The 23,653-nt window shown below is 36.6% G+C and overlaps 1 protein-coding gene across 1 annotated transcript in view; it reads right to left on the bottom strand.

The window, feature by feature from the left end:
- Window positions 1–23,653, bottom strand: part of IARS2 (isoleucyl-tRNA synthetase 2, mitochondrial) — a 28,969-nt gene that overhangs the window by 4,983 nt on the left and 333 nt on the right. The window contains exons 2-17 of the mRNA XM_030447784.1: window positions 23,179–23,301; window positions 21,943–22,099; window positions 20,628–20,776; window positions 20,494–20,543; window positions 20,286–20,395; window positions 20,112–20,202; window positions 19,611–19,726; window positions 17,690–17,859; window positions 16,833–16,923; window positions 16,481–16,632; window positions 15,040–15,200; window positions 7,558–7,660; window positions 6,884–6,977; window positions 2,180–2,288; window positions 1,301–1,403; window positions 205–330 (exon numbers count right to left, since the gene is read on the bottom strand). Coding sequence (XP_030303644.1) covers window positions 205–330; window positions 1,301–1,403; window positions 2,180–2,288; window positions 6,884–6,977; window positions 7,558–7,660; window positions 15,040–15,200; window positions 16,481–16,632; window positions 16,833–16,923; window positions 17,690–17,859; window positions 19,611–19,726; window positions 20,112–20,202; window positions 20,286–20,395; window positions 20,494–20,543; window positions 20,628–20,776; window positions 21,943–22,099; window positions 23,179–23,301 — 1,905 coding nt within the window. The remainder of the gene's footprint in view (window positions 1–204; window positions 331–1,300; window positions 1,404–2,179; window positions 2,289–6,883; window positions 6,978–7,557; window positions 7,661–15,039; window positions 15,201–16,480; window positions 16,633–16,832; window positions 16,924–17,689; window positions 17,860–19,610; window positions 19,727–20,111; window positions 20,203–20,285; window positions 20,396–20,493; window positions 20,544–20,627; window positions 20,777–21,942; window positions 22,100–23,178; window positions 23,302–23,653) is intronic.

Here is a 23,653-nt window from a genome sequence, read left to right as displayed (position 1 = left end):
GGAAAAAATAGTCTTTTCCTTAATACACTTCACTATTTGATCCAGAGATATATAAAGCAGTAGTACCTACCTACATGAGCTCTGAAAAGCTTTCTTTAGTCTAAAGATTGTAAAGCTTTACAGTGGATTCTATTTGATCAACACAAAACCAAATATAAAGAGGACCTCATTAAAATGAAGGGCATTACCATAACTGGCTCTTACCTTGTTGATATCATCTCTTGCAGCATTAAGTACAACAGGTCCAATCAGCACTTCAGAGAAAACATTGGATTCTGCCACCCACCAGCGGAGAACATCAGCGCCGTAGGGAGGATCCTTGGTGTGATCCTGAACAGAGACAGAGAGGCACACAGTGAGATTGCTGAGGGTCCTGCAGCAGGGTCAGCACTGCAGTTCTGTGCTGTCAGAACACATCTTGATAGCTGTGCCCAGAAGGCCACTCTATCTGGAGATCTTCAACCTCTTTTAGAAAGATTCACTGTTAAGCCAGGGCTACCGTAGGTACTTGCAGCAGTCTGTGTCCAGGCAATGCTAGAACTCAGGTGAGATAAACTTAAAGCCTTGGATCATTTTGAGTGATTGATATTGCTATTTTAATGTTAATATCTGAAGCCATGGGCTTTCTCCCCTCTTTAGAATTTTTTTCACTCTCTTTTCAACTCCAAAAAATACCTTCCCTCCATTATGAAAAAACAAAATACTGTGTGATTTATTCGAATTGGACAAGAAAGTATTTGTAAGGACTGATTCTTTTGTCTAGAGAGTTGCAAAATGTGCTCAAGAAGTCTCAGAAAAGGTGAAGGAAAAATAGAGCATCACCTGAAGTGAAATCTCCCTGACCATTGAGTTAAGTTTACAGAGTCAATAAACATCCTAGACTGAGAGCAGGCAGGCTGCTTGGGTGCAGCTGGTACTCTGACTGCTCATGTATATGTTTCAGTCAGTTTAAAAGCAAAGGTTCATTGATTTCTTTTTTAAACACTACCCCCTCATCACTCCAGCAACAGCTTTCCCAAATAAAAGGGAACTATTCTACATCTTCTGTATAATGAATTTTCTCCTAGCAGAACAGAGGTGAGGATTTTTTTGGTATTACAGCTGAAGCAGAGCAACTCAAGATTTTTACTCCTGCCAAATGGAACTGCAGGAGTTGCAAAGCAGCCAAAGTCTTCAGAAGAGCCTTACAGAGTTCTGCTACAAGACGGCTGTATAGAGAAACATGCCACAAGACAGTAGTAGAATCTGGTGGTGAAAAATAGCTCCTGATAGTTCTAAGGAACTTAGGAGTTTAACTTACTTCTCCTCCATTGATAACTACATCAGGGTCAACCACGTTGCCAATAGATTTAGACATCTTCTCCCCTTTCTCACCAAGAGTAAATCCATGAACCACCAGAGTCCTGAAGAGATTTTAGCAGAAACAAAATCCCAGTGAAAAGTGGGCTAAGAATAGATTTCCAAGGAGGATATTCCTAAATCAAAACACAGAAACCCTCTATTTTTGTAAGCCTGAGGCTCCATCTGTTGAGTTCAACCAACCATGAATATGCTGTATTACCATCCAAGTAGTGCCTACAGCTGTATTTTCCTCATTTAATTTTGCCATGTGAGCAACAGATTGTTTGCAGATATCCAGCATACATATATTTCAGACTAAAGACTAAAGTATTATTTACTCTTTAAACCAATATGTTTCTCCAAATTGCACAGCCTCCTTGTGACTGACCCACATTACCTTTCCTTATGCTTTTCAGCTTCCAGGGTACAGTCTGTCACAGCTCCAGTATGAAACATGCAAGCAATGACTGTGAATTCCTTACAACCTAGCAAGTCAATGATCTTAGAAGACTTTCATACTGCACCTCCCATAACAACCCCTTTGATTATGGGAGTGGGAGAGATGGTAAAAGAACAGACCTGTATCTCAGAATGTAATAGGATACACCTACTGGATATACCTATAGGACTGAGAAAGGAAACATCCCTTAAAATTACAATGGAAAATATTTAAACAATAAATGCATTACAATCTAATCCAAGAAAAACTTGATACTGAAAACTTAAGGACAGAAATCAGATACTCAGTAATGGCTTGATTTATACACTACTGCCTGCACTATCAAAAGCATGCTATTTAATAAATAACCAGAAATGTGCTTTCAATCCACACACTTACTTGTATGGTGCTTTTTTCCTTGCTGCCACACTGGTTAGTAGAGAGGATTGAAACCAACCTCCCAGCTGGTCTTTTCCTTCAAGGTATGTATCTGCTCTTTGCTCTGAACCTTTAAAACCAGAAGATTTTGTTCCAAATATCAGTCTATATCTCCAAACACTTAATACACTTAACAGAAATTCCCTGAAAATGATTTGTAAAACACTCTGCTCTTTAAACCCAGTAGATAAGTTACTTTTATAAATGGTGTATGGTTACTTGAACATGATACAAGTGATTTATTACCACATTTTAAAAAAAACAAAATTCCAAGACTTGCTGAGCTCCAAAATTTAACAAATAAACTTGCATACACCCCCCCACCCCAAAAAAAAAAAAATTATGAAAACAGAAGCTATCATGCTCAGAACACTTCATAACAACTTCTCAAATACTTTCAAGTATTCCTACACAAACTGAAGAACCAAAGAGATCATCACATACTTTGGAATTAATTAGGTCACAGACATAAGGTGCCTGACTGGCCTCTGTAAGACATGAGGTTTTTTCAGAGGGTACCAGGAAGATTTGGCAGTGATTGCAGCTCATGTGCGATGGAATTTACATTCCTGGTCACTAGTGTTCAGGAAAATACAAAATTTCAGGAAAAGATTATGGCAAGTTAGGAAACAGAAGCCCTGTTGTGGGAGAGAAGGGTCTGGAGGAGCCTGGGTTATTTAGCTTATTCAGGTGAAGGCTGAATAGAACTACTACTCCCTGTAAATACACACAAACTGCACATTAAAAGCAGAGGAGTAAACCCAGCTTTTCCATGGGGTTCAGAGAGGGCAGCAAAGTTTTAGCAGCTTTCACTGGTGGAATTCACTCACTGTACAAGAAGGTGCAAGACTTCTTGTTTCAAGTCAGACCTCCTTGTCCTACACATTCCCAGACAAGTCAGAGTGAGAACAGAATAATGTGGAGCACAGCAGAACATGCAAGTCAAAGCCTATAAATGTGTAAAATTATACATATATTCAGCAGGAACTTCGTTTTGATTCCAAAAGTTGTAATTTTTCCAGCTATTCATACAAAAGTTTGGCTGCTCAGTTTTTATCTACTAACTCCTTTTATCCTCTTCCTAAGACCCCTGAGACAATGCTTCTTTCTGCTGTAGACACACTGGATTTATTTGCTTAACTTCATGGAAGTTTCAGTATTTAGATCCTTCCTGCAATAAAAGGAAGTTCAACATTACAAAGGTCGAGGCCATACCATTCAGGTTAGCACAGGATAAATGTGTGGGTGGATGTTATGGTTTTTAACACTTTTTGTTTATTCCTTCAAGAAAATCTACAGATTTTTGAGAGGGGTTTTTGAGTTTTAAAAGTAGAGTACATAGGGACCAGCCTTTTTATTAACCTACTGAAAAAAGTACCTGTGAGGTCAAGATAAAAAGAAAAAAGAATATTTGTCATTAGTAAGAAAATAACTGGAAAAACTGTAGCAACACAATTGTTATTTACAACAAGTTTGCTAGCCACTGGTGGTTTTAGAGAAGCAAACTTTTAATTGAAATGCCAGTAGTTAGCTTAGAGAAGAATTTAAACAAACAACAGCCTGCAAACAGTGAACTGCATTGGTCTTTTCTGACAGGAACTCATCCATCTGGCAGGCTGGCAAATGTAGCTTCTACAGTTATTGGAAGCCTGAACATTTTATCTCTGTAAAATGCAAACAGGGGTTTTGCACATATAAAGCCTGCCTTTTAAGTGCACAAGTAGCTCCCCTAACTTAGTCTCACACATTTCACATTTCAGTGCACACATTTCTTAGAAAAATGGAAGAGTATGTCTGACAATCCATGAGAGACTTTACAGTTGCTTATTTTACACTGAGGTATAGTACATAGGTCATTAAAGAGAATTACAATTTATGATCCTTCTGGTTTGAATTCCAGGATTCCGTATCTTTGATCTTACAGACTTTGACTTTTAGATTAAACATATTGTATTTTCATGCCAGGAATAAATCAAATAAGATAAATTCAAATCTTCCAGTCAGCACAAAAAGTAGTTTAAACACTCAGATAGGTAAGTTGTAAAATAATCTCATTCATGCAGTTAAATATTAGCCAATAAGATATGGAAAAAAGTTATGATGTTGAAAACTACCCTCATTGCTATACAAACTACGGATAAATAGCTGTGGAACTTTTCTCAATGGCATATCACATTGCAGCAAAAGGCAGTGTACATTTTTATATGAAATATTTTGAAAAAAATTGATAATCTCAAGGTTGTATTGCAGATGGCACTGTGCCCATGAGGAAAATGTAAGAGAATTTTAAGACAGAAAAGAATTCTCTAAAATGGATATTCCAAAGACAGCAAGTGAAATAAGCACTATCAAAAGACTGAACCCAAACCAAAAAAGAAAAAAAACAAACCAGGTATCATAGCACTGAGCATTCAAAATTAGCAAATGCTTCTGAACCAGATTTTGCTTTCACCCCACACATTGGTTTTGAAAGCAGTCTATTAACATGTTTCTACTCCCCAGCAGTACTGCATAAATGAATTTATTCATTTATGAAGCATGCACTTGAATTTTAACCTTGCATTAAAGAACATGGAAACAGTTCTTTCAAACTATATTTGAGGCATGTGTAGCAAGAAACAAACCAGATTGGCCAGCACAACAATAAACTGTTCAGTGAAAACAGTGTTAGGCAGTCAGAGAATTAATGAAGCAAACAGCATCCACAGAAAAACTCAGTAGCAGTGGGTTTTTCAGAGCACAGTGAACTTGTGAAGCTGTTCTAAGTGATGTGAAGGAGTAAGTATTTATTTTACACACAAATAGTCATAAATGTACATTTCTGGTTTTGTGACTACAACAGCTACATCCTTGATCTTTGTAACTTTCACCTTCCTACCTGCCACAATGCCCAAGTAGAACGGTTTGGTTAATTTGTCATTTAGATACAAGTGGTATCTTTGACACACCTAGGCTGGAAAAAGAAAGCTAATTCACCATTCAATCAAAAAAGAACAGCTTTCAGTAAACTCCATCAGAACTATGCCCTGTTTCTGGTAGGAAACGCAGCAGGACAAGTGTTAGAAATAGGACATATCCATGCAACCTGTGATTTTGGCCACTGGGCTTGCTGTTACTGAGCAATTCCTTTAACCTGTTCTTGACTCCTCTCCCTCCTCCCAAGCCCCTCCTCAGCCTACTGTACTTTTTGAAAACATTCTGGGTAGCCATCGGCTAAAGGGATGAATTTTATAACTGCTGCATCTCATTTAATAAGCTCAGACACAGATAGTCCAAGTCCAGTGAAAACTCAGGCTTAATTTCCCCAGGCTAGAGAGATGGTGAAAAGCATGGTTCATTTTTGCAAGACTGGAATTGGCAAGGAAATCCGTAAAGCTGTTTATTCCTGCTGGCTACTAACAGACAAATCACTGATCTTTAATTTTCAATACTGTGAGTTTGACCAAAAATCATGCCAACCTCTTCTGAATCTTGTGAAAGACTCAACCTTTTTTAGACATTACAGAATCCATAGGGGAGCCTTACACAAATCAACAGTGAATCAAGGGACTTGACTAAGCTGTTCCTCATCAAACATGATGCCTCTCCTCTATACAGAGGTAGATTTTACATGCTGAGTTGTTAAGGCCTTAAAGAATCAAGTATGTAGCTGTCCACATAAAATACCACTAGTTTGTTCTACTTTTCCAAAGGTAGAACAAAAAACAAACCAGATTTAAAGAGTATGAAATTTAAAGTATGTAAAGGTCTTCTAGAAAAGGATGTTTGCTGATGATGCTGTGCCTGACCACGTTGCTAAGAAATAAAACCTCTGGTGCTAATGTGTTTTATAATACAAGATTGTTATCATGCAATTGTGTACTGAGGGTTTAAAGTCCAAGAGACTTGATGTATGGAACCAAGCTCCTCCTTTAGCAAGGACTCCTGACTTTGGACTATCCTCCAAGCAAATAGTGTATATTTAATGTAAAAGAATCATAGAATCATAGAATAATTTGGGTTGGAAGGGACCTCTCTAAAGGTCATCTAGTGCAACCCCTCTGCAGTAAGCAGGGACATCCTCAAATAGATCAGATTGCTCAGAGAACAAATATACATGTGCTACCTGGTGAGGAGCAACTACTGGCAGCAGAAGTTATAAATAGCATATAATAACTATAAATATTCTAAGGCACAATATACTCCTTTAGTTACTGAAAGTAATCTGTTAAGATAAAAAGTACACCCATACTTTAAAAAAACAGCTTACTTGGGTTCAGCATATGATCTCAGTTTTGTTCTGCTTCAAATAGCATGCACAAATAAAATGAAATTTGTTGGCAGAAACTAATTTAAGAGTTACCAAGTAGTAGCAAAGTACCTTGGTCATTTGTGTCATGAAACCTCTATACTCAGAACAAATACATTCTGATTAGAAGATACATGGTGTGTCACATGGCAGAATCAGAACAGAGTACTCGAAAAATCTCACCTTCAACCACACTGAAAATGAGTTTGCCAACATTAAACTTTTATCTTTACAAGCAAAAGCAACTTTATAAGAAGTCATAGCCAGTTTGCTGCTGGCACAGTATCAATTTTACTGATACCAGTATCATCATGCAAAACAGTTATATTTTGTTCTCTAAATATGTTAGAAGAAAGATCAAAATATTAATTCAGTACCTTCCAAAACATGAGCCCAGGAAGTTCCACTGTCAAACCAGATATCTAGGACATCCTGTCCCTTGACATAATCCAAAACATCATTACCACCAGCCTATTGGAGAAACAATTAGTAAATAATGCTAATAGAAAACTGTGTATCATCAATGCTTTCAAAGCAATCAGTAATGTAGATTTGGTTTCTGAACCAGGTTCTTACAGGCTCTGCTACCAACTTTCTGAGTGAGCACAAAATAACATACATAATTTTCCATGATCGTTTTCAGATAATTTTTTATGAAAATCCAAAACAGAACAAGGAAAAATCACCAATAAAACTGGAAATGAGCTAGATTAAGAGTACAACTGGTAAATTGAGAAAGCACTAAATAAAATTTTGGACGTATTTTAACAACAATTATTTAATATATATTTGGGGTCATAATTTCATTAAGGCATCACTTTTCTCCTGAACTAAAATGAGGAGGATGGAGATCTCTGTCCTGAATTTATGGCACAAATCTGATTGTGTGTATTTTTACACACTCAGATCTCACTTTCTGAATATTCCTTTCACAGGATACCTTCTCATGTAAAGGATCACAGAAATATATGAAGGGTCTGCTCTATTTCTCACCACTGAACTGTCTCAAGCACCTTCTGTATTTGAAGTTTAAAAAAAAAAAAAAAATTACCTTGGCTACAGCCTGCTTTGATAGAAGCTGTTCAATAGGAAGGGTCCACCACGCATCTGTTCCTTGTTGCTCCACTATTTTGATGACATCTGTGATGGTTTCACTAGGTTAGAAGAAAAAAAGGGGTTCCTGAATTGATGAGTTAATTCTAATCCAGACATTACTCCACAAGCTTCCTTCCTGTATTAAAGACTTACTTTTTTTGTCTTCCAAGATGTGCAGGGTTGTGTAAAACCTGGACATACATAAAATAGCATGTATTGCATACAGCTTTTTCAGCAAATATGCAAAAAACGGGCATTCAGAAAAGATGCCATCAGCTTAAAAGCTTCTAAAATTCATTTCACATGCTATTTCTTGACCTTGGATTTACAGATACTAAACAATTGTTCCCCAAAAAAACAGTTACGCTTTTTGATGACAGGCTTCTTTTCTCCATTGGATAAAGAGACCTTGAGAATTAATGTGGAAATGGAGAGTTAGGAAATGGCATTTCAATGAATGTACATACATAGAATCACAGAATGGTTTGGATTGGAAAGGATTTAAAGATCACCTAGTTCCAACACCCTTGCATGGGCAGGGACACCTCCTGCTAGACCAGGTTGCTCCAAGCCCCATTCAACCTGGCCTTGAACTCTTCCAGGAAGAGGGCAGCCACAGCCTCCACGGACAGCCTGTGCCAGTGTCTCACCACCCTCACAGTAAAGACTTTCTTCCCAACATCTAAGCTAAATCTCCCCTCTTCTAAAGTCATCGCCCCTTGTCCTATGACTACACACTCTTCTAAAAAGTCCCTCTCCAGCTTTCTCATTAGGGTTGTACTCTACCTGAAAGAGACCTAACAGTAATCAATGTTTACAGAAAAACAAAACCCAACTACATCCAAATGTAATCACTGGGTTTGTTTTTTTCTACTTTATTTCTATCAGTAACCCTTTGATGCAAAAAGTAACACAAACTTATAAATATCTGCCTATTGCCATTAAATTTTTTGGGCAAGACTAAAAAAATAGTCTTTCAAATGCTTTTCAAATATTTGATAATATTTGAAATTATGTTCTTTTTAGGAACATCAAACAGTGAAAAAGCTCAACTACTTTTGGTCTTCAGGTAGGGTTCATAGTTTTAGAAAATCTAGTATTTTGTCTTACTATTGCATTTTAGACCCTCCAGTTCAACAATTTCAGAATACTGTACCGATGCTTCAAGTTTAATAATAAATGAAGAACCTTTCTTACCTGCCTATGTAATAAAAAAAACACATTTCCTTTTTTTCAGCCTAAAAACTTCAGCAGTTTGAATTCTGCTGAGTGCACCAACACCACAAAACAAATGCTCACTAGTTTGAAGATGGCCATGGCACTGTATCAAGGAAACTTGAGCTACATCACTACAGCAATTAGCGGACTCTTAACACATGGAGTTTAAGAATGAAATCCCACATTCTCCAAGAAGATGTAAAACAAATTATTATTTAATTACATGACATGAGGTGCACAGTAAGAAGAAAATGCAATTTTGCTCTTGATTGTGGGAATAAAATTGAAATGACAGACCAACCAAAAAAAAAAAACAACCCAAACCCAAAGTTTTTTCTTTGTGAATCAATCATCAGTTATTCAATTTACCTTCTGGGGAGACAACTCATGAACTAGAAACACTTACACAGCAACAGTGAGCTAGTGTGCTAGCACACCATCACCATTCTTACCCATTCAGCCTACACTGGCTATTGCTCACCTTCTAATTTAATGATGACAGGATGCATTTTACGGCTTTGTAATGTATCTGCTCACTTTTATCTTGGTAAAACAATATTCAGGATCTCTGGTTCTGCATGATATCTTTTCCTCCCAGAAATATTTGCTTAGAGGCCTACTTGCCTATCCTTGCAGTTGTGAAGTGTTACTTCTCCAAGACAAAAGCAAACAACTCCAGTCCTGGTAGATGCCTGCTAAGCATCCCTTATGCCTTGCCTCCTTCAAGCTAAATCATAGTATTTGGAAAGCTCTTTGGAAAAAGGTCATGTAAGCCATGGAGAAATTTGTTTGTCTCATCCCAGACTAAACTATTCCACTGAACTTGCAGGGTCAGGACCTTCCACTGAAGAGGCTGGCTTTACGCCCAGACCTTCAATGATGACAGACTGTAGAACCTGGGAACATTTTAGAAAAAGCAATACACAACATTATTTATCATCGCTCTTGAACTGAAGGCTCCATCTTAGATTCTTCTCAAATACACTAGAAGTGTATCTTTAAAGACATTATGAATAGCTAGCTGCCTTTGAGTAAAAATATTTCAAGCATTCTCTCCACAGACTTAATGCCTTCCTTTCACTGGCCAACGAAATCACCAGAAGAGCAGCTAAACTAAAAGGAGGATGCATTACCCTAAAATGTGATTATGGCCACATGAAGTGTTACTGAATGCTAATTGATTAATGGAAGAAGTAATTCAGTGCTCAGCTAATGGCTCTGGCAACAAACTACAGCCAGAACATTTTCCTAATCCAGACTTGTACCTGTAACTAGCACAGAAAAGCTACCAGCATGCCCTATTAAGCAAGCAGAACAACTGAAACAGGAACTAAGCTTGTCTTCTACATAAATTTTGGATATTACAGATACACTTCAGTGAAGGGACATAATATCTAGTGATGAATTAATTTCCAGTCTCTAATTTTTTTAAGGATTCATCAGGTATTTAATGCCATCATTGGTTCTAGAATTTTTAAAAAGAAGATAAATCCAGCTACAGATCAAAACCAACAGCTACCTTGGACAACATGTAGGAATATATTCTTAACAATGTTTTCCAGCACCTGTCTGGATTTAGGTTGATGGCAGAAAAAAAATCTCAGTTTGCCAGATGTTCTAAGCTTTTAACTAAAGAAGACACAGCCTGAAGTGCCACCAGTGTTCTGCAAATGACAGCTGTAATGACATGTCTTGTCAACAGAAGATGTAATAATAAAGCTCAGGCCTATCACACAAATATTTGGAGAAATTACTAGGGGGGGAACCTGAAACACTGTGTTAGTGCAAACTATTACCTGTAATGAGGATGAACTGTTCTCCTTTCCATCAGAGGCAGGGAGAGGAAAAGCAAATAAAATCTTGCTATCAATCTCCCTTGGGAAATAATTGTAAAATTACTGACTTAATTTACAAGAAGTATTTCCAGTGTCACACAACAGCTTTGTATCTAACAGGCACAATTCTGCTACAGATCAAAGTCTTCAGACTACTAAAAGAAGGGTGGATTTGTGTTATGAATCACTTACAAGAAATAAAGACTCAGTGACTGAAGTCAACTTATTATTTACCGATATTCTCAAAATCCCACCAAGATCTCAAACCAGGGAAATAAACATTTTAGGAGTGCATGGTTTTTCATTATATTCCATTTCCCTACAGGATTTAAGTGAATATTATCACTCAAGTATTTTGTAAGAGGAGATAGCTAAGAACAAATATTTCCAGGATACCATTTCAGCAAATACTATTTCCTACAGTTTGAAAAAAGCACAAGACAAACAAACACCCCCCCTCCATCTGTGTAATCTTTTCCAAGGATCTTCACTATTAACTACTATTAGAGAGAAATAAATTACTATATTTAAGGTATCCCTATTGTAAGGAGGAAGAATTTTGCAAAGTACTTTTTATGTAAGGTGCAAGTGAAAACCACCTTTCTCAAATAACTACTCATCACTTTATAATCTGTGGGCTTCTAAGTGAGCATGGAAATCACCAAGTTAGCAATAAACACCATTGTAAAACTTTGCCCTGTATTCATACCCTATCTAGAAGGACTTGCATTACGTGTCACTCACTGTGGTTTAGCACTGAAACCCTACAGCAATTCACGCTACCACGACACCAGCCAATCACTCTGAAGATTGATATTGATTGAGCTGAACACTTATTTAATGTGTTAACAGAAATTAGGAAGCATTAAGATACAGTCAGGAGGAGAAGAATACAGTGCCTGATGCTCTCTCAGCCCCTCTGCAAAGAAGGGTAAAGAAAACAAGTTATCTTTTTATGTGAATGTTGGCACTGCAGCAGTAAGTATTCAGGGTACGGTAAGTTACTATCGCTTACAAGTCACTGAAATGTCTTAATAATTTAAAAAGCAAATTGGGGTGAAGGATAGATCTACTTCAAAAACAGGTTGGGGTTTTCTGTGTAAAAAATGTAAGCTACATGTTAATCAAAATCTCAAAGGGGACAAAAGTTGTCATGCATTAGAGTAACCTTTGTAATAGTACTTTCTATTATCAATATCTTGACAGTGATTTTGTCAAGAAGTTATTGAACAAGGTCAGATTAAAGTCTGTATCTCACAATTATTACCTGCTCTGCGCTACTACTGTAAATACAAATCTCTCATTTTACTTTTGGAGCATTTTCTCTCTTCCCATGAGTCACAGAATTTTTTAGAATCAGAATGTTTTCTAAATCTATTAAATTTTGAAAATTGACAAACAGTATAAGCAGTGATTTGTGCTTGTATTCTATTTATAGTCATTTCTCCACCCCTGGACAAGAATCACACAGAATTTTACCTCCTTATTCTTACTGAAGATGGGAATTATGAAAAAATGTTCTCACTTTTCTCTCATATAGGGTTTTGCTATTTTATAAATTCTATAATCTGATCACAACATGATGTGGTATAGTCTACATACCACATCTACATACCACAATCTTATAATCAGTAGCATATTAATTTATAAACAACATCATCAAACAACAAATTGTCTTTTAGTACTATGGGGGGCCACAGCAGTAAACATGAGCAAACTCAAGAAGATCTTGCATCAGACTTGTATACAAGATTACAATCCAGATCCTGGCTTTAGAGTTACAAGACAGGACTGTTAATGTGGAAAAAATATCTTGTTAGGGACAAGCAGTTGCATTTTCAAAGGGAAGCTTTCTGCAGACCATTTGTATTACAGATTCAGAGGAAACTCTCACAGAGACAAACAAAGGAGTTTCTTTTAGGGATTTGGTTTGTTTTTTGTTAAGTCTTTTTACAGGTGATACATAAGCAGGATCTCTCAAGATTGACCACTGGTGCTCTCATATGTAACAGCAACTCCATGTGGACTACACTGACTTCCAGTGGAGATGCTGTTACTTTTGATAGCCACCCAGAAACTCCAGAGCAGCTGCTACTGGAAGCATGTTTGTCCAGCACTCAAAGAAAACAGTTTTTGTTTTGAAATGTAAGTTGTTTACTGTTGGTTTAATGATATCACACAACAGAATAGGAAGCTTCTTAAGCGATAGAAAGGTATCAGCCACCTATTGTGATACAATTGTCAGTATTAAAAGGGAAATGCAACAAAATATTTATGCTTAGCTGATTATTGCAAAAAGAACTGGTGTCCAGGAAGATGACCTATGAATTGACAGACTGCTTTCTAATTTTGCCTGTCATTTCTATAGGCCAATATTCTGCACACTTTTTCTACTCTGGTTACAGAAGTCCGCTAAAGCTATCTTAAATATTGAATGTGTTTTACATGTTTGATATTTATTTTTTTAAAATTTCTGCTATGTAGTAAGATATGTTAGAATCAATGAGCACTGACTATAAATTAGCACCAGAAGATGTCAGTCAAGCGAAATAAATTTTGAAGCTTATTGGATATGTCTCTTATTTTCCTAAAAGCTTCTTTTTTCCCCCTAGGTAAGTTCTAACCAAACATTCTGTACTGTCCCTTTGTTCATTCACCTTCATGCACTACTGCCAAGCCAACACCTAGCAGAGTTTATTACATCAAAATACCCCAACTCCAGCAATAATCTCACACAACCCAGGCACTTACAAAAGACTTGCTTTTTAACACAGGTCACTAGCTTTCAAGGTAGTTTTATTTACAAACCTATAGGAACTCATATGCATCCCTCCTTTCAAATTTTTATGTATCAGCTGAGTCAGCTCCTCCACGTTTTGAAGGAGTTATTGCTTCATGGTGCTCTTCACACTGGACTGCCATCAGCTAAACTGCTTTCTATCTCACACTTATTTTGTTGTTAAACTATGTATTTAGCAATCTAAGGCAAAAACAAGTAACACATTCAAGCCTACTTTGCAGATAGACCCCAGTAAGTATTATCAGAAAATATGTTTTTGCATATACGAACATATGTTTATTTTTTAATACAGTAACAATTTTTGCAGGCAAAATGATTTTACACCCCACAGAGCTTTCGTCCATTTATTTCCTGAGGTGTGTCAGCATTATTCAGGTACTATAAACAACGATGATTATTGTGATGTTTTCTCACAGTTATTGCCTACTAGGAGAGAGTCAAAGTACATATCTGTGCACCTACACACCCAGTCACAGGGGGTGAAGCTAAGGACTAACTGCATAAAGTCCATTCCCTACTCTCCACACCCTAAGCCTCACCTACTACTCATGTTTCTGTGCTCAGTCAAGCTCTGGAAAGCATGTTGGAGTCATTGCAGTGTATTTATTCAACAGAAGAATAAGAAAAATTCTGCAACACTACCTAAATTCATCTCCAGCTATGCAATCTCATTATCTATAATGAATTTACACAAATGGCTGTAAGATTAAAGATGTATAAAATGCAGTCACACTGGTGTATCTCAAGACAGAAAACAATTATGTAAATAAACAACAAACGTGGAATTCCACAATACTATCTTTTCAAAATTATCTCTTGAAAGATATTCAAAACTGAAAACCTTTGCCTCCCAAAGGGGTAAAAGCAGATCTCTGTTAGTCCTTAAAACACAGACAAGGATCTTTTTTGGCTGAATTTCCTTGTTTCAAAGCATAGCTTGAATTTCCTCTGCATTACATTGCCTGGAATTCCTGAAATGCAGTGCTTGCAGTATCTGGATACTATTAACTAAAACATGGCATAGTAAAGCTACCTTCTGAAGCTTCTAACACACCAAATCATACAGCTAAACATCACTCACATTTATTGAGTTACTCCTCAAAACCACTTTGATTTTATTTTATTTTGAAACGAAGTGCAGTTATTTATTCTGCAACCAAATCGATTATTCCACTTCCAGTATGTCATTGTCACTTACTCAACTGCTAAAAGCTATTTTGACAAAATGTCTGTATCATTAAACTCACACTGCTACAATTCCAGTTGCAATCTATTCTAACAACAACTTGCTGTTTACTCCTTGCTTAAATGTAAAGGCCAGTGATTACTGCCAGCCACTTCACCTGAGGACAAAAGCAATTACTATCAAGGGGAGTTTTTGTATAACTTGAGAAGTAAATGGACTTCTACTACTTACATATAAGTCACTTTCAGCAATGACTTTGATTTTTTTAAACTTACAGCTGAACTAGTTCTTTACATGTAAAAGTATGTATTTATACTTAAGTAGTCAAAAATTTTATGTTAACTGAAGCACTACAGACAGTACTAATTAATTTTTCAGTATATAAAGCTTGAAAAATACCTGTTTATTAGGCATTCTCCCGTGTTCTTCTGATAAAAAACAGGAATTGGAACACCCCAGGATCTTTGCCGTGATATACACCAAAAGGTCCTTCTGTCCAGCATTTCAATCATTCTGTTCACTGCAGATGTAGGAATAACTTTCACTTTTTTCAGCACGTCCTACAAAGTAGACAGTGGATTGTTCAACATGCTTCAGCATTCAGATAAACACTGTTTATGCTACCAGTAAAAAAGGTACAGGTCTACACTCCCACTCCCATTACTGAATACCATGTTCTCAGGAAACTGCCACATTTACTTTGTTTAGTTCACCACGTGTTGCTCTTCCAGTAACATACTCTGAAGGGTGTATATATCCTGTACATTTCCTACACAGGGCAACCAAGGCTTCTTTGGTGGCTCTGGTTTCCTAGCAGACCCACCCTAAACTAAGTTAGAAATGACATCAGTATCTTTACCTGAAATTTAATTGTGTCTTGTGATGTCTGCTTTGAAGCCCCTTGATAAATACTGCCTTTACTACAGTGTGGGCTACCACTCACTTCCAAGCCTGCTGAATAACCATCATGTTATCCTTCATTCGAAATAAATATGATTAAGGAATAAATACCTCATGCCCTAATTAGAATGAAATCATTATTACCCCAGATACTCTCGTCTGATTTTTAAAATGTTTTTTAAAACGTAAAACAATATTTAAAATAGAACTGTGGCAAAATTAACAGGGGAGCAAACAAAGATGTCTGGCTATACAAGGCTACAATAACAACAAAGGTAATTTTAATAGGGATAAAATAATCTCTTCTGATTTTTTTTTCCTTAATACACTCTATTTAAAAAAATAAAAATGGGATAAAAGTTCGGTAGTTCTAAGAAACTTACACATCTTCTATAGAATGAACTGTAGTGTAACGAGGCAACCAGGTGCCACTAATTGCCAGGGAGTGAGCATGAGCTTGTGTCAAGCCCACCTGTGCCCAATTAGGGTGGGCCCCCACTGGCATGAGCAGGACCAGGGGGCCAATAAAAGGTGAGGCCTGAGACACAGGTGGGGCTCACTCCGGAGCTAGCCAGCAGAGAGGTCAGTCGCTCTCAGAGCAACAGCACCAATCCAGGCTAGTCAGCCCTGTGGGCTATAGGCTCGGAGCACTGTTCGTGAGTCTCTGCTGGAACACCTGGTTGGACCTTGAAGCGCCGTACCCTAAAAGAGGTTCGTCTTGAACAAATATGTCTGTCAGTGTATTTATCTTAGATTATTTCCCTAATGACAAAAAACTGACAACATTCCTTACTTCTACAAATAATTACCATTTTTCAACTACTGTTTGTAAGCCCTAGAGAAGAACACATACTGGAATGAGCTATAGCAAGATTGTTTTCCTGATCCCAAATGGCATCAGCTGTCTTTAAATATCCAGTAACAAAGCAAAACTATATACCTGTGCTGTAGCCTTCACATCTGCTGTGTTTACAAACCACTGCTTGCTGGCACGAATTATCATTGGTTTTTTAGTCCTCCAGTCATATGGGTAACTGTGCACATATTTCTCTTCTTTTAACAAATTCCTGGCTGCCTTAAGCATCTGAATGACTGAGAAAAAAAAATCAGACAAGATTAAAATCTGATATGAACATATTGCTACTTTTAACATCAATTTGTTTATTTCCATGATCAACACATAATAAGTGCCTGCACCTCATTCATATTCAAAATGTTCATACGAACCATTAAAATATACCTGCAGAAATGTAACAGATAAACTCATATGAGACTAAACATCAAATACTCACCAGCTTCATTCCCCTCTTCAAGGACATTCTTCTTTTGAAGTTCAGGACCTGCAGCTTCAGTAAAAAAACCACCTTCATCCACGAGACAATCCTAAAAATAAGTATTTTAATCATGTCAATAAAATGTACCGAAGTATGTTATATGAAAGTACACTTCAGATTCAGTGAACTGTAATTTAGTAATCTACCAGGCAAGTGAATTTTACACATCAGAAGAAACAAGTACTGCGATATCTGCAGCTACAGCAAAACTATCTTACATCAACTCACTGCTTAGTATTTCAATTTTTGTGAAAAAAAAAAAACACCAAACAAGCAAAACCCCAATCTCAAAAGAAGCTGTCCAGAAATATGAGCATAATCAGGCTTTGGAACATCTCAAGAACCACCTCTTTAAAAAGGCGTCTTCATTTCCATCAAACACAAACTGATCACGTATAACTGAACTGTATTTATGTGTGTGTTTAAAACAAGATTTACTGGAAAACAGTAATAACAGTGACTTGGTGATTTACTGGTTTGCAAGATACAGCTTTAAAAAAAAGCCAATTATGAGTGCTAAGAGACAATATCTGAGAACTGATGTCTGCTTTTACACAAAAGGAGAGAAGACAAATCTGATTCTATTCTACCACTGCCATATAGCCTTTAATTAGCAGATGGGATAAAAGCTTCATCCTTTTATTATGATAGACACTTTTTAAGGTTAAGGTTAGTCCTGCATTCCTGCCATCAGTGATACACTTAAATGGATGCTTCACATCATTTTCAAGCTTTATGCACACAGATTACAAGAATCACTTTAGAGGCACATGATCAGGAGCAAAATCTGTGAAAAGTAAGCTGAAAATAAGTACCGTGGGTAGCTGATGGTGAGAAGCTACATTATAGTCTTCCATACCATGAGCTGGGGCTGTATGAACTAATCCTGTTCCTTTTGCCATTGTCACGTGATTTGCAGGTAACAGAGGAGAGACTCTGGCAGGAATTGTGGGATGAGCACAAGAACCATCTGCCAAATCCACACCTGATGGTGAAGGGAAACAGAAGAGAAAATAGAGCAACATAATTCATGCATTCAGCTTCTTCTATCAAAGAGCAGCAATGGAATAATTGATCATTAATTGTATGCATGGGAGACAATTCATATGTACTAATTCCTTATCTTGTTTGTGTGTCCACATCCAAATGCCATCAAATTCTTTCCGTTGTTAATCTTGCACACAGGTTTTTTTTTCCTTTAAGGAAAAAGCTTTTCTTCTGCCTTAGACAACAGTATTCCTTAGTAGTGACATTCCATCTAGAGATAACTCCATACATTCCCACTCCTTGGGCACCACTATCTTCATGTTTCAGCAACACATCTCAATAATGATTCAGTAAGCTAAAGCCCCTTGAATTTGGAACCTGTTTCTAGTACTGCCACTAAGTACTGATGAACAATTAATATAAATTCAATACATTACATACAAATAAAGAGAGTACAATATAAATGAAACTAGTGACAATTAAGGTTAATAAAACCGATGAAATATTAGTAGTAAAGCCTTGCTGAAAGTCAAGGATCCAGAGCTTGAGGAGTGCTTTGTAACACTTCCTAGAAGGAACATGTTTAGGAACTGCTGTCAGTTAGGTACACACCTACAGAAAGGTAACATATATCACTAACTACTGAATATTGGTCAGATAAAAATAACAGGTTCTTTAAACTAAAACCATTTAATTTGAAAATTTAAGTTAAAAACGAAAAACTTAATTACATTTCTTTTCAAGAAGGTCCAACTCTACTGCTGTATGCTATGTGCAAATCATTTATTAAAGAAGGTAGAACCTGCAAGAAGAACTGCTACAGGTAATTTTACCCTGAGGCAAACCCAAGATTATTATGCAGCAAAACAGGTAATTTTTTCCCTCTGAAAAAGAAGGCAAGGAAAGACATCTAAACAACGTGAAAAGAAAAAGTAATGTAAAATTTTTCTGACCTTCTTTAGAGATGCTCATTTCCAGTACTGAATCACTGATAAAGGCACATGAATAAATTTCACAAATGGCACATTAAATCCCAGCTCAGGATACTGAACAGAAATCTATTTAAAAATATCACTATGCAGTTTGTTAGGATGCAAACTGAACCAATTGAGTTTGTCCCAATAGACAACATCTACAGTATCTCAGCAGTCTTCATGGTTATAGTGAAGGCTTAAGACATCTCTTAACATTGAAAAACTTGAAAAGTAACATAACGTGACAACAACAGCTGACAATGATATTTCCTTACACTGGATAATTTCAAGACTTTTAGTAGAATTTAGCAATCAGGCAGTGAGCATATGTATTTGTGATTATGCCCTTTTTCTCATCAACCATGGATGAGGATGACAGACAAACTGTGTTAAGTGTAATTAAGGTTTCGATACTGAACAGGCCACAGACTTCCACTCTGTGTTTAAAGTTTTCCAAGTGTGAAGCAAGATTTTAAAAAGTACTTTGAAACTTATGGATGAAAATTTGAGTTAAAATAGACTAATAGTAAATCTGACAAACTACTGCTCTTCATGTTATTTTAGGTTATTTTAGCAACTGCAACGGTGGTTCAAGGGTTGGACTCGATGATCTCTGAGGTCCCTTCCAACCCAGCCAATTCTATGATTCTATGATTCTAGTGAAGCATGTGGTCAAAATATAAACAAACTTAATAACAAATAAAATCTGAAGCAGTTTTTGGACACCTCTAAGCAGATTTCTACGCAGCTTCAGATTAATAATATTAAAACCTACCTTTACACGTTGATATAACCTCAAACTGCTTGTCCAAAACAGCTGCTGTAGATTCCACTTTATCTGCAGCTAGAATGAAGTATTCGCCAGTAGTTGTACATTTCACAACTGAGTATCTACAATGCAAATATATATTTGTGATATGGAGTAATTACAAACACCACGAAGTTACAAATTCTTTTAACTCTCCATCTCTAAAGACAACAAAGCATGTTTTAAGTTTCCAGTGCAAAATTCAGTTGTGCATCTCAAAAGAATTTCAAGATAATGTAACATTAGGAAGAAGAAATATCTAAAAAATTAAAGCAAAAATTAATAGATTAATAGGCATACAGAACAAAGCTTACAATTATGTCACTTAAAAAGCAACACTTCCACTCATCAACAAAGCAAAAAAAATGCCTTAAGTAAAATGTAATGGTAGTCCAGAACGTTTTAACTTTGCTGATAAATATCGATAATGACTGACACAGATCACTGAACCAAGTTAAAGACACATACTCTGCGTCTGGCATGTAACAAACTGCTTGATTGGCTGGCACAGTCCAAGGCTGCGTGGTCCACACTAGCACACTAGCAGGGGATGATCCATCTACAGGTGTAAATCAGAAGTACTTTACTCTCAATTATAAAAAACCAAAGCTATCAGTTTTAAAATCTATACAGAAGTCATACTTATCACAGAAGTCAGCTTAGGTGGTGACTTTATCAGGGGAAATTTCATATACACAGAACGACTGACGTGCTGCTCATTGTATTCAAGCTCTGCTTCAGCCAAGGCCGTTCTGGACAGATATCAAACATAAGTTAACACACTTCAACATCAAAAGCTATTGATATCCTTGTTAAAAATCTGAAGACAAAATAGTAAGCTGAGACTTACTTTGCTGAAGGGGACCAGAACACAGGTTTATAGTCCTGATAAATGAAACCCTGAAGAAGAAAAGGAGGGAAAAAAGAAAGGTGAATTGCAACTCATAACAAACCAAAACACACTTTAAAATAAATCCAGCATACCTTTTCATACATTTTGTAAAAGACTCTCAGCTGGTTTGCTTCATATTTTGGATCAAACGTACAGTAGCAGTTATCCCAATCTGCCATTATGCCCCAACGAATGAAGGCAGATTTCTGCTTCTCAATTGCTCTTTCTGCAAATTTTCTGGCTGAAGGGAAGAGTTTCATTAAGCACATGATTTAGGCCATTAAGATCAATATAATACCATTTAAAATAAGCCACTGATGTTTTTTAGAAAAGCCTGAGCTGAACATACTAAAGCCATGCATTAATTACAGACATGTATTAAACAGATTATTATGGCTAAAAAAATACATACTGCATAGAAATAGTTACATAAAACAACTGCAAAGAATAAAAAAATCCAGGAGTGGCACTTTTTTACTAATATGGGGACTAAAGCAACATGTGTTTATAGAACATAAACTTTCTTTTTAAAAAAGAGGGAAAAAAAAGAAGTGTATTCAGCTATGAAGAACAATTTCTCAAAATGCATTTTCATTTAATGCAAAAAAAAAAAAAAAAAAAAAGTGGAAATTAACCAGCTCTGATGATGATGATTCAAACTTTTCAAAGCAACATGCATCTGCAAAGAAGTTACTCATTTCATTGTTGCAGTTTCAACTAAAGCAGTTTAAATTGCTCATTGCAGTTTTGAAGCTGAATGTTCATGTTTTTTGAGATACATGGTACCTGAAATTATTTCTTTAAAAAAGTTTTCAGGTAATGCAGACTTTCTTTGAAAGGATCACCCTTGTAGCTTTGTAGTATTATTAAAAACAGTCAATAAATACAACCCCATTACATCACAAGCTGTCCCACTTCAAGTCATATTTTTTTCATAGAATTACAGACTTGCTGAGGTTAGAGGGGACCTCTAGAGGTCACCTGGTCCAACCTCCTGCTCGAGTAGGGACTCCTTTCTTTCAGCTCCTCAGCACATTCAGTCTCCAGTACACAAAATTCTGCTGATCTGATAAAAACTGATTTCATGCTACCGCACAGTTATGCAAAGCAGAAATCCAAATTGTCAGTCCTTGTGATTTTGTAAAACCACAGCCAATGCTATGCATGTTCATTACAGCATCAAATTAAGCCTGTGTTTAATTATCCCATTTCATAAGATTCCATTGCACTCAGTCTGCTTGGCAGATACATACAGTAATTCTAGAAAATGTTATGAACAGCTAGTAGAAAAGCACCCAATAAAGTATAAAAGCTATTTGTAAAGCATAAAATTCAAAATATGCTGAGTAGGATGTACAAATACCTAAGCCAACTTTTTCTGTAAAGATGCCACAACAGGTAGTTTACCTCTTTGTCTAATTTCTATGGGTGAAAGATTTTCAGCTCCTTTGACTTCTGACAATGCCTTCAACTCAATGGGTAATCCATGACAATCCCACCCTGGAACATAATGCACTCTGTAACCTCTCATCATGTGGAAACGATTAGTGATGTCTTTCAAAATCTGGAAATACAAAAGGGTCATCTGTCACTTTAGCTCCCCCATCTGGAATACCTGCCTCATTAATTAAGATCCCCATATTAAAAATAAATACATAAAATAAAAGGCTGCACGATATATTTACATTTAAAACTGTATTTGTGATTTTTCTTGCCCATCATATTGTATTTTGGCAGAACTTCTAAAGACCTCTGGTCAAAGGAATCCATGTTTAGTATAATTGAACAATGCAGTATGTAAAATTGAAATACAATACCTGAAGCAAACAAGCTTACTTGTTTGAAGCTTACTCTCATTTTCAAAACTCTGAGCTGGATCTACAGCATTTATCTAGTGCTTATTACTGGTTTTTGACATAAGTGATCATCTGCCAAAACTTGTCATTTTCAGAAGTCCAAGCTTTAGCTTAAGCTGTGGGTCACATCTGAGTCTTTCTCACACTGCAGCACGTGTAATGCTGTTATTCTCAGGACTGAATATAAACACAGCCAAACATATTGAGGAGTATTATTTCAAAGATTAAATTTACAATTTAATCAACATCAGCATTTAATCAACATTTAGTAATTGTTCCATCTAAGACACTACGATAAAAAAAAAAAACAGCTGCAATACAACAAACTTATAAAATACCCAAAGGAAAAAAGAATAGCAAGGGCACAGCTCAACCATGCGTTACAGTAACATTATACATGTAGAAATATACACTCATCCACATGTGTATGTGTGGAACATTCAATACACAAAATAAACTGTGCATTTAATACTGCTTAGAAACAAGGGAGGGACTTTCTCTTAAAAAAAAAAAGTTTCCTTTTTACTGTAACATTCAGTTATGTTACATAAGTCAGCATTTAGCATGTAGCCATCATACCAGCATATGGTATTTATGTCATGGCATAGTATCTGTGGCATCATATGGTATCCACGTCACCATGTCTTTGCTTTTTAAAAGCCCCCTCTACGAAAATACTGAACATTTTAAAGTGACATTGACTTAAATGGGAATGGAGAACACATGGCACATTATAGGAAGCCTTTACCATTTCAAAACAGTACAGTATGAAGGAGTAAATAATTACTTTGTTTAATGCATGGCCAACATGAGGGTCTCCATTGGCATAAGGTGGTCCATCATGCAGACAGAATTCCTGCTTTGCTTTCCTTTGCCTCTGCCATGAATACAGTTCTGAAAAACCACATTTCTGTAGAGACAAGGAGGAAACACCTAAATCATCACAGGCCTTGGCACTTCCAAAAGAATCTGCATTTTGTTTAGATGGTAAAACAAATAATCAAAGCAAATAAATAAATACAGAGTTAAGTTAGAATTCTAACTCTGTAACACAAGACATCAGTAGTTTAAGAGTATTAAAAAGCCCGAGAGAGGCATTCTACTGAGCCTAAGGCTACAGTTCTGGCTCTCCGCTATCGGGAGGGCTGTTACTGTTTCTCCATCACAAAATTACAACAAACTCGAGACTATTCATGACGGCGGCAAAAGGCGGGCCCGTAACCAAACCCCAACTCTCTGCCCGAGGAGGGGACTCGGTCGCC

The sequence above is a fragment of the Calypte anna genome, chromosome 3 (genome assembly GCF_003957555.1).
Source record: "Calypte anna isolate BGI_N300 chromosome 3, bCalAnn1_v1.p, whole genome shotgun sequence".
NCBI classification, from domain to species: domain Eukaryota; kingdom Metazoa; phylum Chordata; class Aves; order Apodiformes; family Trochilidae; genus Calypte; species Calypte anna.
Note: the sequence above shows the minus strand (reverse complement) of the source record. Positions and strands in the feature narration are given on the sequence as shown.